At 47.4% G+C, this 12544-nt stretch overlaps 1 protein-coding gene across 4 annotated transcripts in view; it reads left to right on the top strand.

The window, feature by feature from the left end:
* SLCO4A1 (solute carrier organic anion transporter family member 4A1) overlaps nucleotides 1-12544 on the top strand; it is a 67901-nt gene that overhangs the window by 28483 nt on the left and 26874 nt on the right. For 3 of the 4 annotated variants that reach the window (XR_006417131.1, XM_044455588.1, XM_044455589.1), the window contains exons 3-5: nucleotides 6680-6882; nucleotides 7455-7580; nucleotides 9164-10168. Coding sequence is in view for 3 of the 4 variants with exons in the window: in XM_044455588.1 (XP_044311523.1) it covers nucleotides 9352-10168 (817 nt within the window). In the remaining variant the exon portion in view is untranslated. The remainder of the gene's footprint in view (nucleotides 1-6679; nucleotides 6883-7454; nucleotides 7581-9163; nucleotides 10169-12544) is intronic. The other variant, XM_044455591.1, reaches the window with a different exon arrangement.

The raw sequence follows: 12544 nt of genomic DNA, 5'->3' as shown, positions 1-12544 counted from the left end.
AAACAGAACATTGTTTTGGTTGTAAAGGCAGCCTGACATGAGAGCAGTGGGGGCTTGAACAACTGGAGCAAAGCTACATAGGGGCATCGGAGAGCAATGAACCTCACACTGTAGGGACAGGAGATGGGCTCATGAACCCTTCCAGTGGCTGAGGTGGTTCCCCTGCTGTGGCACCCGCTTCATAGCCGTCCTCTCATTAGGCTACCGAAGGCTGTTGCCTCAAGCAGAAGGTACCAAGGAAGAGCTGTTTGACCATGGTGGACCCACTTGATGGCAACCTTGACTCAAGGTGCAGCTGCTCTGGAAAAGTCAAATTCCTATAACTGAGCCAAGATCATGGGGTCCCATAAAAATCTATGCAGTGACCACACTCAGAATGCTTTGTACAGTTCTGTGCACTTCCCCGAGTGTGTGTGCATACACATGTGTGCATTGAAGCCTATGCAGAACAGGGCAACTAAAATGGGCAAGATGTCGGAGCTTCCTTATGAGTGACACTAACAACCTCTGGGTTTGTTTAGTTTCGGAAAAAGGGTAAGAGGGGACAAGATCGGGGCAGGGACAATTGTGCATAGTGTGGAGGAAAGTGGCTAGAGAGTCATTTCTTCCTCTCCCACAACACTCAAACCCAGGGTCCTCCCATGAAGCTGATTGGTGGGAGGTTTAGGCGAGATCAAAGGAAGGACTTCTTCACTCAGTTCATGGTGAAACTATGGAACTCAATGCCACAAGACATAACTGTGGGCACCAGCTGGAGAGCTTAAAGGTCATGGAGAACAGGGCTGTCACTTGCTGCCAGCCCCAGTGGCTCTATGCTACCTCCAGTATCAATGCCAGTATGCCTGTGTGCACCAGGTGCTGGGGAACATGGGTGGGAGGGTGCTGTTACACTCTTGTGCTGCTCGTGGGTTTCCTGTGGGCAGCTGATTAGCCACTGTGTGAATGGAAACATAGAAACAGAGCAAGTCAGAAGGGGTCTCCCAGGTCATCTAGTCTGACCTCCGGCACCAGCCGGCTCCGCTCACGACATGCCCACCATGTGCATGTCCAGCCTATCTTTGAACACCCTCACCGATGGGGCCTCAACGACCTCCCATGGAAGCCCATTCCATACTCTCGGGGTCCTAACTGTCAGGAAGTACTTCCTGGCATCCAAATGGAACCTGGGTTCCCTGAGCTTTGCTCCCTTGGAGCGCATCCTGCCTTCCTCTGCAGGGGAGGACAGGCCTCTACCCACCTCCGTGTGGCAACCCCTCACATACAATAGAAAGCTGGACTTGATGGACTTTTGGTCTAATCCAGCAGGGATCTTCTCATGTTCTGGTGCAGGGTCATGAACGGGGTCAATGTTTGGAACCCCTTGCTCATTTCCCTTTCCTGGACACCAAAACTACATTCCCCATGTAGACTTCCATACCCTCAGTAGGCTAACCTGCTGCACTCAGGCATGGTGGAGCTTGCTGATGCACCCCCAGTTCCGAAATAAGATCCGTCCGCTACCATGGTCAGCTCCTGTGGATGGAATGCAGTGGAAGGACACATGGCCCTTCTCCTAAGACAACAACATGTCTTGGGCCATCCCGAGCCACTTCTATAGCTCCCATGCTCCAGTTGGGTCTCTGCTACTTCTGCATATCATTATGTCTCACTTTCTGCTTAATATTCCCTTTTTATTCTTCAGTATTAGAAAGGGTGGTTAACTAAATTCACTTTGCATGGCATAAGCTGCTCCGGGCTATGAGAACACAAGATAAGGGTGAATCTCATTTGCTATAGTAATTCCTTATCACAAAACCAGTGAAAGTGAAAAGAGAAGATTACCTACCACTGAGGAATGCCTTGGGAAATAGGATTATTTTGCATGCCATTTGGCAGCTAAGCCATAACATTCATCTTGCCAAGTCGCATTGAGTCATTGCAGCTGAGTTTTGCAGAGAGTGCTTTTAATTGGCCCTGCGGCTTGTTATGCTGATTAAGATGATAATCTGATGAAAAGCACTGTCATATCATCTCTTAAAGGATTGGTTTTGAGGTCCAAATACTTTACAGAGAAGTGATAAGTCAAGCATTTGGTTGCTTCTCCAATTCTGTAACAAAGGGGTGGGGAAGAGGATGAGAAACTGTGTTTTAAGTGTGCTCATTGCATTTTTCAGTCTTTTAGCTTCAACAATGTTAAATATAGTTCTGTGCAGAAATATTCATATGCCTCCTTTGACATTTCCGCATTTTGTTGTGTTACAACCTGGAACTGAAATTGATTTAATTGGCTTTGTTATCCCTTGAAGTGCACAAGACACTCAACGCTGTGATGGCGCAAAATAATTTTGTTGTGACACAGAAGTTAAATGAGCGTGAACAGCCTGGCACTAGTGGTTTGCGGGGCCCTCCACTGCCCCCAGAAGTCATACACTGTAAGCACATGTTCTCGGACTGAATGCTCCTGTTTCCTCATAGGTGGCTGAACGATCACTCAGATGTTCCACAAAGGTGGACTTCATAGAAGAGCAGTGCCAAGAAAGCCATTTGGTGTTTGCAAAAGGCATGTGGGAGGCAAAGCTAGCATGTTCTATTATGGTGAGACCAAAAATGAACTTTTTGGCCTTGCTCCAACTGCTCTGTGTGGCACAAAGCCAACATTACTCATTGCCCCGAGGACACCTCCCCATGGCAAAGCATGGGGGTGGCCACATCATGTTGTGGGAATCCGACTGGGATCGAGAGTGAGACGGCAGAAGCCAAATTCAGAGGACAGCCTTTTCAGTCTGCAAGGGATCTGCTGCTAAGGTGGAGGTCCCCTTCCACCAGGACCACAACTGGTCCTTGGGAGGGAGGAAGAAGGGCAGGCTGGGGGAGGGGAGGCTAGGGTTAGGCTGGTGCCATGGACTTGCACCAACTCCATTTGGCACCCCAGGCTCCCCAACCCTCCCCCATGCTTTATCTAGATGGCCACTGTGCCTCATTCTGGGCTTAGGCTGCATGGAAGCCTCCAAGTGCAAGAACCATATGCCATGAGGGCATGGACCATCGGACTGAAGTCTCAGTGTGTGCCTGTGGTTTGTCTAAAGAGGCATCGGTGCTTTTGTTCTGGTTCCCTTCCATTTATCCTAGCCTTTTCCCTCTTGTGAGGAACCAGGGCAGCAAACGTGGGCTTCTTCCTTTCCATCCCATCCTTACAGCAACATGAGTAGCCCCACTGCTCATTCAGCGGAGTTCATTTTGTGGATGTCCACCCCAAAGTTCTGCCTGCTGATGGCACTTCAGGGATGGATGAAAACTACAACTGCCATCCTCGTCCCTGCCATTGCTTCTATGGCTTTAACACAGTTAATCTGTAGACATTTGCATTTGATTATGCATATTCCCATGCTCTGTGTGTTACTGGCAATCCGTGGCACCCACAGACAGGCTGGGAAATGGTCCTTCTAAATCCCTAGAGAACCTTTGCTGCCAGGCAGTGTGGATGAAAAGACTGTCCGCACACCATGTGAAGACTGTTTCCTTTCCTGCTTTCTTGCTACGTGACCTCTAGGTGGCACTGTGGTGTAGCAAAATAGTGCAATTACACTCGTGAAAAAAGCCTTTTTTCCCTTCTAGAAATAATACTGTATTGCCCATGTTCTAAAACCGCTGGACAGTCACCATGTTGTAAACAACTGTGAGCTGTAGAAGAGTACACAAAAAATGCTCTTGCAGAAAAGCTCAGTACCAACCTAGATGAAGCAATGGCCTGATGTGGCTTCGGCGAATGGGGCGGCCTAGAAATTCTCTAAATAAATAAATAAATAAATAAATAAATAAATAAATAAATAAATAAATAAATGTGGTATTCCGAGCATGATGCCAGCACTGCCACATGCATTGGCCGGGGATACATAAGCATAGCTACCATGCCATACAAATTAGAACATAGAAGCAATGGCTGGTGACTTCTATGTCCATGGGGCTCCTCTTCCATGTCTGCTTTTCCTTTGAGCTTTACAGGAGCTATCCATGGTGCTCCATGCTGGTGAACCTGTTCTGGGCATCACCAGCCGCTGCATGAACCGGTGCTTGTATTGCTCTCTGTGACTCTATTGGACAGCTCCTGCCCCACACACATTCTAATGGGTCCTTGGGGGTGCAGCATTTGTGCATCTTTTCCGAAGTATTGAACTGCCAGCCTGCAAGTCCCAGCAGAGATCATCCGTGAGCCCATCTCGCCCTCCCTGTGTCTGGGGGTAGAACCCAAGGCGACCTCAGTTATTAACAACTGGGACATTCAGCAAAGGGAGTGCCCTCACTTGTCTTGCCTGGGGAGTGATCTGTTCTCTCTGACCCCTTTGTCCAACAATGCGCAGCACCACAGAACGTGTTGATTCTGTCTGGGCTTTCTTCTTTCCTTTCTTCTCAGCTTCTCAGATTTGTTCTCCTTTTATGGGAAGGAGAAGGATAGTGAAACAGTTCTCCTGAGAGGGCTTTTGTATTAGAACTCTCCCCACAGGATTCTCTTGACCTATTTCAAAGAAGAATCATAGGATTGTCCTTAATGCTGTCATTCATCCTAAATCTGGCAATGAGTTTACATCCCAGTCCTACTTTGGGCAGTTTCTCAGTGAGTTCCTCTAGCTTATTCTCAGTGAGTTCCTTTTCTCAGTGAGTTCCTCTAGCTTATTCTCAGTGAGTTCCTTTTCTCAGTGAGTTCCTCTAGCTTATTCCAAACTCTGGGGCCTCCCCTCTAGTGCCAACCCCTCTGGGAGGCTTGGGGGGTAGCGGGGGCGCTTTTCTGTGGTAGCCCCCGATCCTTGGAATAACCTCCCTGCTGCAGCCTGCCTGGTCTGGCACCAAGCTTGCCATCTTTTTGATGCCAGGCCAAGACAGCCCTTTAGGCAGAGGCCTTTGAAGATCTCCTTGGCCTTTGAAGATCTCCTTGGCTATCAAGAGGCTCGAGTGGATTGTCCAGGTGATGCTTTCCCTTTTCAGGATCTTTTTAATATTTTCTTACCTCTTTTAAATTATTTTTAAAATTATTTCAGCATTGTTGTTTTTATGAAGTTTGTGTTGTATTGTTTTATACATTGTGGTACACTGCCTGGAGTGCTTCATCTATGGGGCATACAGAAAGGAAATAAATGATTGGCCATGATGATGATGACCTTTTGAGAAGCTAACCCGGGAACCACCATGAAATAGTGGCTTTGGGAGGCCTCCTTTGGTAAAGGAGAAGCAGCCTACCCAGGGGCGAGTACCAGGCAGAGGCGGAGTGTGTGTGAGATCAGTCAGATCATATCAGGGTTCACAAATACAAATTCCTCAATCAACCCTCTGTTGTTACATGCCATCAGCTCATCTCTTACTTATGGAAACCCTATCAATGCCCTCCAAAATGATCAGTTCTTGACAGCCCTGCTCAGCTCTGGCAGTGACTTCCTTGATGGAGTCAATCCACCCCATCGCTGGTCTTCCTCTTCTTCTGCCCTCAACCTTCTCTGGCATGGTTGTCTTCTGCAGGGAGTCTTTCCTTCTCATGATGTGCCCAAAGTAGGACAGCCTCAGTTTTGTCATTTCTGCTTCTAGAAAAAGTTTTGGCTCGATTTGCTCAAGAACCTCCTTGCTTGTCTTTCTCTCTCCCCAGGGTATTCACAAAGTTCTCCTCCTCCTGCTTTGAGCACATCCGTTTCTTCCTGTCAGCCTTAACTCTATGTTTATCTGTCCCCAAATAGCCATAGAGGTATAGTGTTTAGAGTGTTAGGCTGGGACTCAGGAGACCCAGCTTCTGGTCCCCACTCAGTGATGGAGCTCACTGTGTGCTTTGCCCAGTTGTTGATTCTCTATTGCTCCAGGGCTGTTGTGAGGATAACATGGAGAGGATGAACTCCATGTATGACTGAATTCCTTATAACTGGGGGAAAATCCAGGAGATAAATGCAGGAATAATAAAAGTCAGGAACAATGGCATCATACTAAATAGCACCTACCAGTACTCAAGCCACCGTGTTCCTCCTCTGATCTGGCCCAGGAGTGAAAAAACACAGCCATCTCACTGGAGAGTAGCGGTGTGTTACTCTTGGGTTTCTTGAATCCAGTGGCTTCAGAATGCCTTAAAATTCACTTCCTGGCCCTATGAAGAGAGTTGGACACCTGTCTTTCAGGTCTTCAAGACCTGACATGCATTGATATACCATCCCATGATTCTTGGACCTTGATTCAGGGAATCTTGGTTGTGGAGATCTGCTCATCCTGACTGCTGAACCTGCAGTAATGCTTAGTTAGTATAGATATATGTGCCACCATCAAGCCATTCTGACCAACCCATTCAGCACCAAGGTGATTGATTTTGAGTTTATGGAAATGCAAGCAATGCTGATTACTCCTGCCAGAAATAGGGGAGGCAGTTGTGAGATTTTACACCTAAACTGTCCAACTAACAAGGTTGTCCACACCCTCACCTGGACATCCAGGGCCAACCCCATGGTCCCTATGAAAGCTGCAAGGTCTGAGTCCTGTAAAAGAAAACTTCTTTTGCACCCATATAACCTGATACCTTCTGGATAGTAAATAAATTCAACTTACAGCTTACTGCAGGCAAGACCCTGGACCTTGTACCATATCTATTGGACAGGGACTTATTTTAGAACACAAACAAGCAAAAACTACAACAGTCAAAGAAATATTTCTTCTTTCTTTTCTTTTGCATCTGTAGCACATTTTCCTGCAGAGCATACATAGTCTAATTAACTACTGACGGGACTGTGCTGAATTGTTATAAATAAGCTTGAAGGACTGGAATAAAATTATTCTGACAGTTGAGAACACCTCGTGACAATTACAAGCTGCTCTGAAGCCATAGAGAGTGGAGAAGATTAGCAAAGGGGAAAACTTTGGGACTCTGGAGTTCTCTGGAAGGTAAGGAAAGGCAGATTAGAGAGGCACAAGTGGGACGGTGTTGGAGGGAGGAGTGCCCCCCCAAGGAAAAGTCTGCCCACCCTATTCCAGCCCCTCTCCACTGCCCTAACAGTCAGCGATCCATGCACACCGAGCGTGCTTTGTGGTTGGGTCTCTCTCTCTCTCTCTCTCTCTCTCTCTCTCTCTCTCTCTCTCTCTTGCTCTGTTTTGCTTTGTTTTGTTTTGTTTTGTTTTACTTTTGCAGACATTGGGAATGTCCCAAGCCTATAGAAACCTCCCTCTTGTTCTTATGTCAGGCTGTTTTCACTACATAAGCAACAGGACTCGCAACCTGAATTTCAGAAATATTATAGACAGAAGGGGTTCTAAAGCTTTTTTCCAGCTGCTCTGTGCATGCAATAAAAACACAAGATGGACAACATTGACAGTTTCATACCCTGCCTTCCCAATCAGCTGTGTTTTATTTTATATTGTCTTGTTAAACCATCCTGAGACTATGGTAAGGAACGGTCTAGAAAAGTTTTAAATAAACAAATGCATAATCTCAAGTTCTTTCCCTCTTAAATATGTAGGACTTTCCACATTGGTAAATTCTGATCAAAACTGAGCTGAATTTGATCTCTTAGCCATCTGCACCAAAAGTTGAAGTATCCCCTGCATGGACTGTGATGTACATACCTGCCACCTAGCAGTTAAAGGTGAGGAGCCTGGCTGAAAGACACTGTGGCAGCGCTGGATTCCCCCAGGCGGAATCCACAGAGCGATGGCTTTCTTCATGTGTGTGGAGGAGAAGGCACATTCCTTTCTGCAGAAACTGGCAGGGATGGTTCCTATCCTGTTCGTGAAGAAAGGAAACTGTTTGCTTTCCCCCCCTCCCCACATGCACACCCGTCCTTTTCTCTCTGTGGGAGGGGGAGGAGCTTCAGGAGGGGTGGGGCTTCCAGGCAAGGGACACCACGAGGTTTCATGGATTGAGCAGACCACCCCCACGAGCTGAACAGTTCTTCATCCCTGCTTTATGCAAATCGCCATTGCTCAGCTTCGAATCTGTCCTCTCTGTCAGTCCATCTGCCTGCCTGCCTGCCTCCCTGTCTCTCTGTCTGTAGGTATCCTGCCTCTCTCCCATCAAGAAATTCAAGGTGATATTTGGCATTCCCAGACAATCTCCCATCCAAGCACTGTCCAGACCCGGATCTGATTGTACAAAGCACTGTAGGGGGAAATAATCTTTGTGATCCCCCTTTTAGTCTATAGTTCAGTTAGAATTAGAAGGAGTCTGCAGTTGTTGCTGGTGGGAGTATGTGCATTGTCCTGACTGTTTTGGAGGAAAGTCAGGCTGAAACTATTCCGTAAACATAAAGGAAGATATACGTGCATACATCCTGTCTGCCTGTCTTTATGTCTGTCTGTCCGTCCATCAGGACAATGAACCAAGACTTCTGAAACTTGGCAGACATGTTAAGGGGACCCCATGGGTGCATATACCAGGGTTATTTTAATATTAAAAGACAAGTTTTAATTTTAATTAATTTAAAAGTGCCCATGCAGTTGAAGCCTGCAGTAACATATTCAGCCACTAGAAGCAAGCTTTGCTAACTCAGCTTTGCAGTCCATACAATTTGAAGCCTTCTCCCCTGTGCTGTGGAGCTGTTCACCTCAGGGGTCAGATTCTAGGGGTACGTCATGATAGGGTACACCTTAGGGGTCTCTAGGGGAACCCCAGGACAGGGGACATGCCTACTGGTTGGAAAGTGAAGATCAGGCCTGAATCTGGCTCTCTTGAACTCTTTGGACTTCTTCCTCAGGCTTGACCCTGGCCAGAAAGTTTGCTGAGCTGAGATCAGGTCTGTAAATGCTCAGGAAAACTAGTGGCTTCTTTGTGCAATGTCAGTAAGTCTTTGCACAAAGTCTGCAAGTCACATTTATGGAAGCAGAACTCCACTGGAACTCACCAGCAGGTGCATCTGTGAACACCTGGCCTGAGGCAGACTTGAGGAAGAGAGAAAGTGGGCTGGAGACCAGGGAGGCCAGCTAAGGAAATCCAGTGGATTCTCACCCGCACAAACTGGATTCCTCACACATCCCTACCTTTGGGTGCCAGGGAAATACCTCCACAAAGAAAGGGCAGGTTCAATATGGCCAACACTGACAGCTGTGCTGTTTGAACTCTTCATAGTGTCAAATCAAAATCTGTTCCAACCTGCACAAAGTCAAGTCCATGTCTAGAAGGAAAACCAGGAAAATATCTACCCGCTGATTCCTCTCGATGTTCTTTTTGCAGATTGAAATGGTTGAGGGTCTCTCATTGGCTCATCGGCTCCTTTATTCACTTGCCAGAAATATTCTCATCCTGAAGACCAAGACTTCAAGCCACTGTTCCAAGGATCTAAACCAACCTTTGGGCCCAGAGAAGCAAAGAAAGGGAGAGAGGGGAAACAGAAAACAGCTATTGATCCCTCTTGGACAGAAATGCCTCACACGTTGGTGGGAGAAAATGGCTTCAACTGTACCCAGAAACTTATTTTTTCTAGCACATCCAAGCCAGTGGAGAACAGCCTAACTTTTGATTCACCCAGTAGTCCGAAGGAATCCTGCAGCACTGCTCAGAGCAATGGCATTTACTACTCCAATGCAAACAGCCCTTCGGACTCATACATCAAACCCCTTTGTGATGAAGGATCCGAGAGCCGAACCCAGTTCACGGCTGGCATTAAGTACATCTCCTCAGAAGGAGAGAGCCTTGTGTGTGGGTGGGGGGCCTTCACTCCGAGTTGTTTACAGTTTTTCAATACCCCCAGGGGGGTCCTGTTCTTCCTTTGTGTGGCTTCTTTCTTGCAAGGGATGACAGTCAACGGCTTTATCAACACCGTCATCACCTCGATCGAGCGGCGCTTCGACCTGCAGAGCTATGAGAGCGGGCTGATCGCCAGCTCCTATGACATTGCCGCCTGCGTGTGCTTGACGTTTGTCAGCTACTTTGGAGGGAATGGGCACAAACTGCGGTGGCTGGGATGGGGAGTGCTGATCATGGGGATCGGGTCCATCATCTTTGCACTGCCTCAGTTCACCACCAGTCAGTATGAAGTACATTTCTCAGAGGAGATCGGCATGTGCTCCTCCAATCAGAGCATCAAGTGCTCGGAGAGTGTGTCCAGTCTCTCTAATTACCGGTTTGTCTTCATGCTCGGACAGTTCCTCCATGGGATCGGAGCAACGCCGCTTTATACTCTAGGTGTGACTTACCTGGATGAAAATGTTAAATCCAACTATTCCCCTGTGTATATTGGTGAGTGGCTTTGCCTACGTGAAGAATGGTTTCTCTCTCTCTTGCTTTCTTTGCCAGTGTGTTGAATTGCAGAAATATAGCAGTTCGATTGTACAGAACTGGCCAGTGTTTATTGCAATAGTACTCTGTTGTATAATTCTTTGTTAAAGCCCTTGTTATTGTACAGTTATTTTTCCTAGTATATATAGTCTGTGGCAGGGGGTGGGGTCTTTGGCTTGATAGAGTATGAGAAGGTCTTAGATTTGATCCTTTTACATCCCCGAATATAGGAACAAAGATAAATAAGTAGAGGATCAATAAAAGTTCAGAGCTCTTTAATGTCTGGCCTTCAAGATGTTTTGGCCTACAACTTCCATGGTCTTTCACTGTTGGCTATGCTGGCTAGAACTTACGTGAATTATTGGCCAAAACAACTGGAGGTCCAGAATCATAGAACCATAGAATAGTAGAACTGGAAGGGGCCATGAAGGCCATCGGGTCCAAGCCCCTGCTGTTGTAGGACACCAAGTCACACCATCCCACTCAGGTGGCTGTCCAGTTTCCTCTTGAATGTCTCTAGTGTGGGAGAGCCCACAACTTCTCCAGGCAACTGGTTCCACGGTTGTGTTACTCTAACAATGAGGAAAGCTTTCCTGATATCTAGCCTGAACCTGGGTTGTCACAACTTGACTTGATTATTCTGTGTCCTACACTCAGATCAGCAAGAAGAGATCTTGACCTTCCTCTTTGTGACAGCCTTTGAGGTACTTATAGAGAAATATCATGTCCCCCCTCAGTCTTTTCTTCTCAAGGCTGGACATGTCCAGCTCACTCAGTCTCTCTTCAGGGCAGTATTTCCAAACCCTGAATCATTTTTGGTGCCTTCCTCTGGACCCTTGATGATCACATGGCTTCTATACCATTGTGGCTTCCATCCTCCCTACTCAGTCCTCCCACTGTTGACATCGATCTGATCAGACCCCATGACTGAAATTTAATCCCAGTTGCTGCCCGGCTATGCCTACTTCCTCCTCCTTGGTCTGCACATAGCTAGAGAAGCTCCTGCAGTTGCTGCTCTTTCCAGGGGACTTTGTGGTAGTTGCATGCCAGGACCATGGAAACCATGATCCTGGGTTCATACAACAAAACCATGATGGTATGGAGGAACCATAGAACAAACCATTGTTTCTTATTGTGGTTTCTAAAGACCAAACTTACTATGATAAAATGCCATGACTGGGTGCAGACAATATGGCAGACCAACCATCCACCATGGCTTTTCATGTTGTCTGAACCTAGCATACAGGTTGCTGAGGGCAAGAAACCACCCTCTCAGATGCCAGCCCAGTAACAACACAGTGGCCAGTCATAAAGGGTGGGCACAGAGGGCATCCATCTGATGTGCTTTGAAGGTTTAAAAGTGCTCATTACAGGTATGAGGCTGATCCCTGTTTGGCCCTCCAAGTTTTCTTCCCTTTGACTAATTGCACAGCACCCATTATATAAATGTAGTGTCTGTTTGGGGAGCATGCAAAATGCTGCTGGGCTCATCTTAACTCTTTCAGCTCGTACTTCAAAAACCCCAGGAGAGTTATCTGCTCCCCATCTGCTTAGAATTAAACTTGGGGTGAATTTTCAGCTGCTTCGTGATTGATACAATGGGATGAAACAAGCAAGCAGTTGCCAGGTCTCATCCTTGGAAGCTGGTCTGAGATTTAAAATACCACAGGCTGGCAGCCAGTGTAGTGTGATGGTTAAAGTGTTGGACTAGGGACCTAAAAGATCTGGGTTCTAGTCCTTCTCAGCCCTGAAACTCACTGGGTGGCTTTGCGGCAGTCAGTGACTCTCAGCCTGACCGATCTCACAGGGTTTTTGTGAGGATAAAATGGGGCTGTGGAAGCCACCTTGGGATCCTCACAAGATGGAAAAAGGCAGGATATAAATGCAATGGAATAATAATCCTGGGGAGCAGATTACTAGAACTGGGTGGCGTGTGAGAACCAAAGACACTCATAGTGCCAACTGTTTGGAAGGCCCGTTGAGAAGATGCTCTCAATGGGCCCTGCACCAAACTTCGCACCACCTGCTCTTGGATCTCCTTATCCTTCCCGTCATTGCCAGCACTTGCTTGCTTGACAGCAGAGAGCCAGTGAGCAAGTTTGGCACAGCTTCTCCTGCTGCACCTTCTGCCTGGGACAGAAGGAGGGCTGCAACGGTGAAGAGGGAGGGCCAGGCCAGGTGGCTGGGGCACAGCTGCAGGTCCATACTGACCTTGACTCCCACCCCAGGCACTCGCCAGGTGAATCCCACATTGCCTGCTCTTGCAAATGCACCATCTGGTGTCAAGTCCCCTGTGCCAGCCCCTCCACAAGGGCAGGACACCTGAACCTTGCAGTC

This window comes from Varanus komodoensis, unplaced genomic scaffold (genome assembly GCF_004798865.1).
Source record: "Varanus komodoensis strain SLA01 unplaced genomic scaffold, ASM479886v1 scaffold8, whole genome shotgun sequence".
Taxonomy (NCBI): domain Eukaryota; kingdom Metazoa; phylum Chordata; class Lepidosauria; order Squamata; family Varanidae; genus Varanus; species Varanus komodoensis.
The sequence above is the reverse complement of the archived record's forward strand: the minus strand, read 5'-3'. Positions and strand labels throughout refer to the sequence as shown.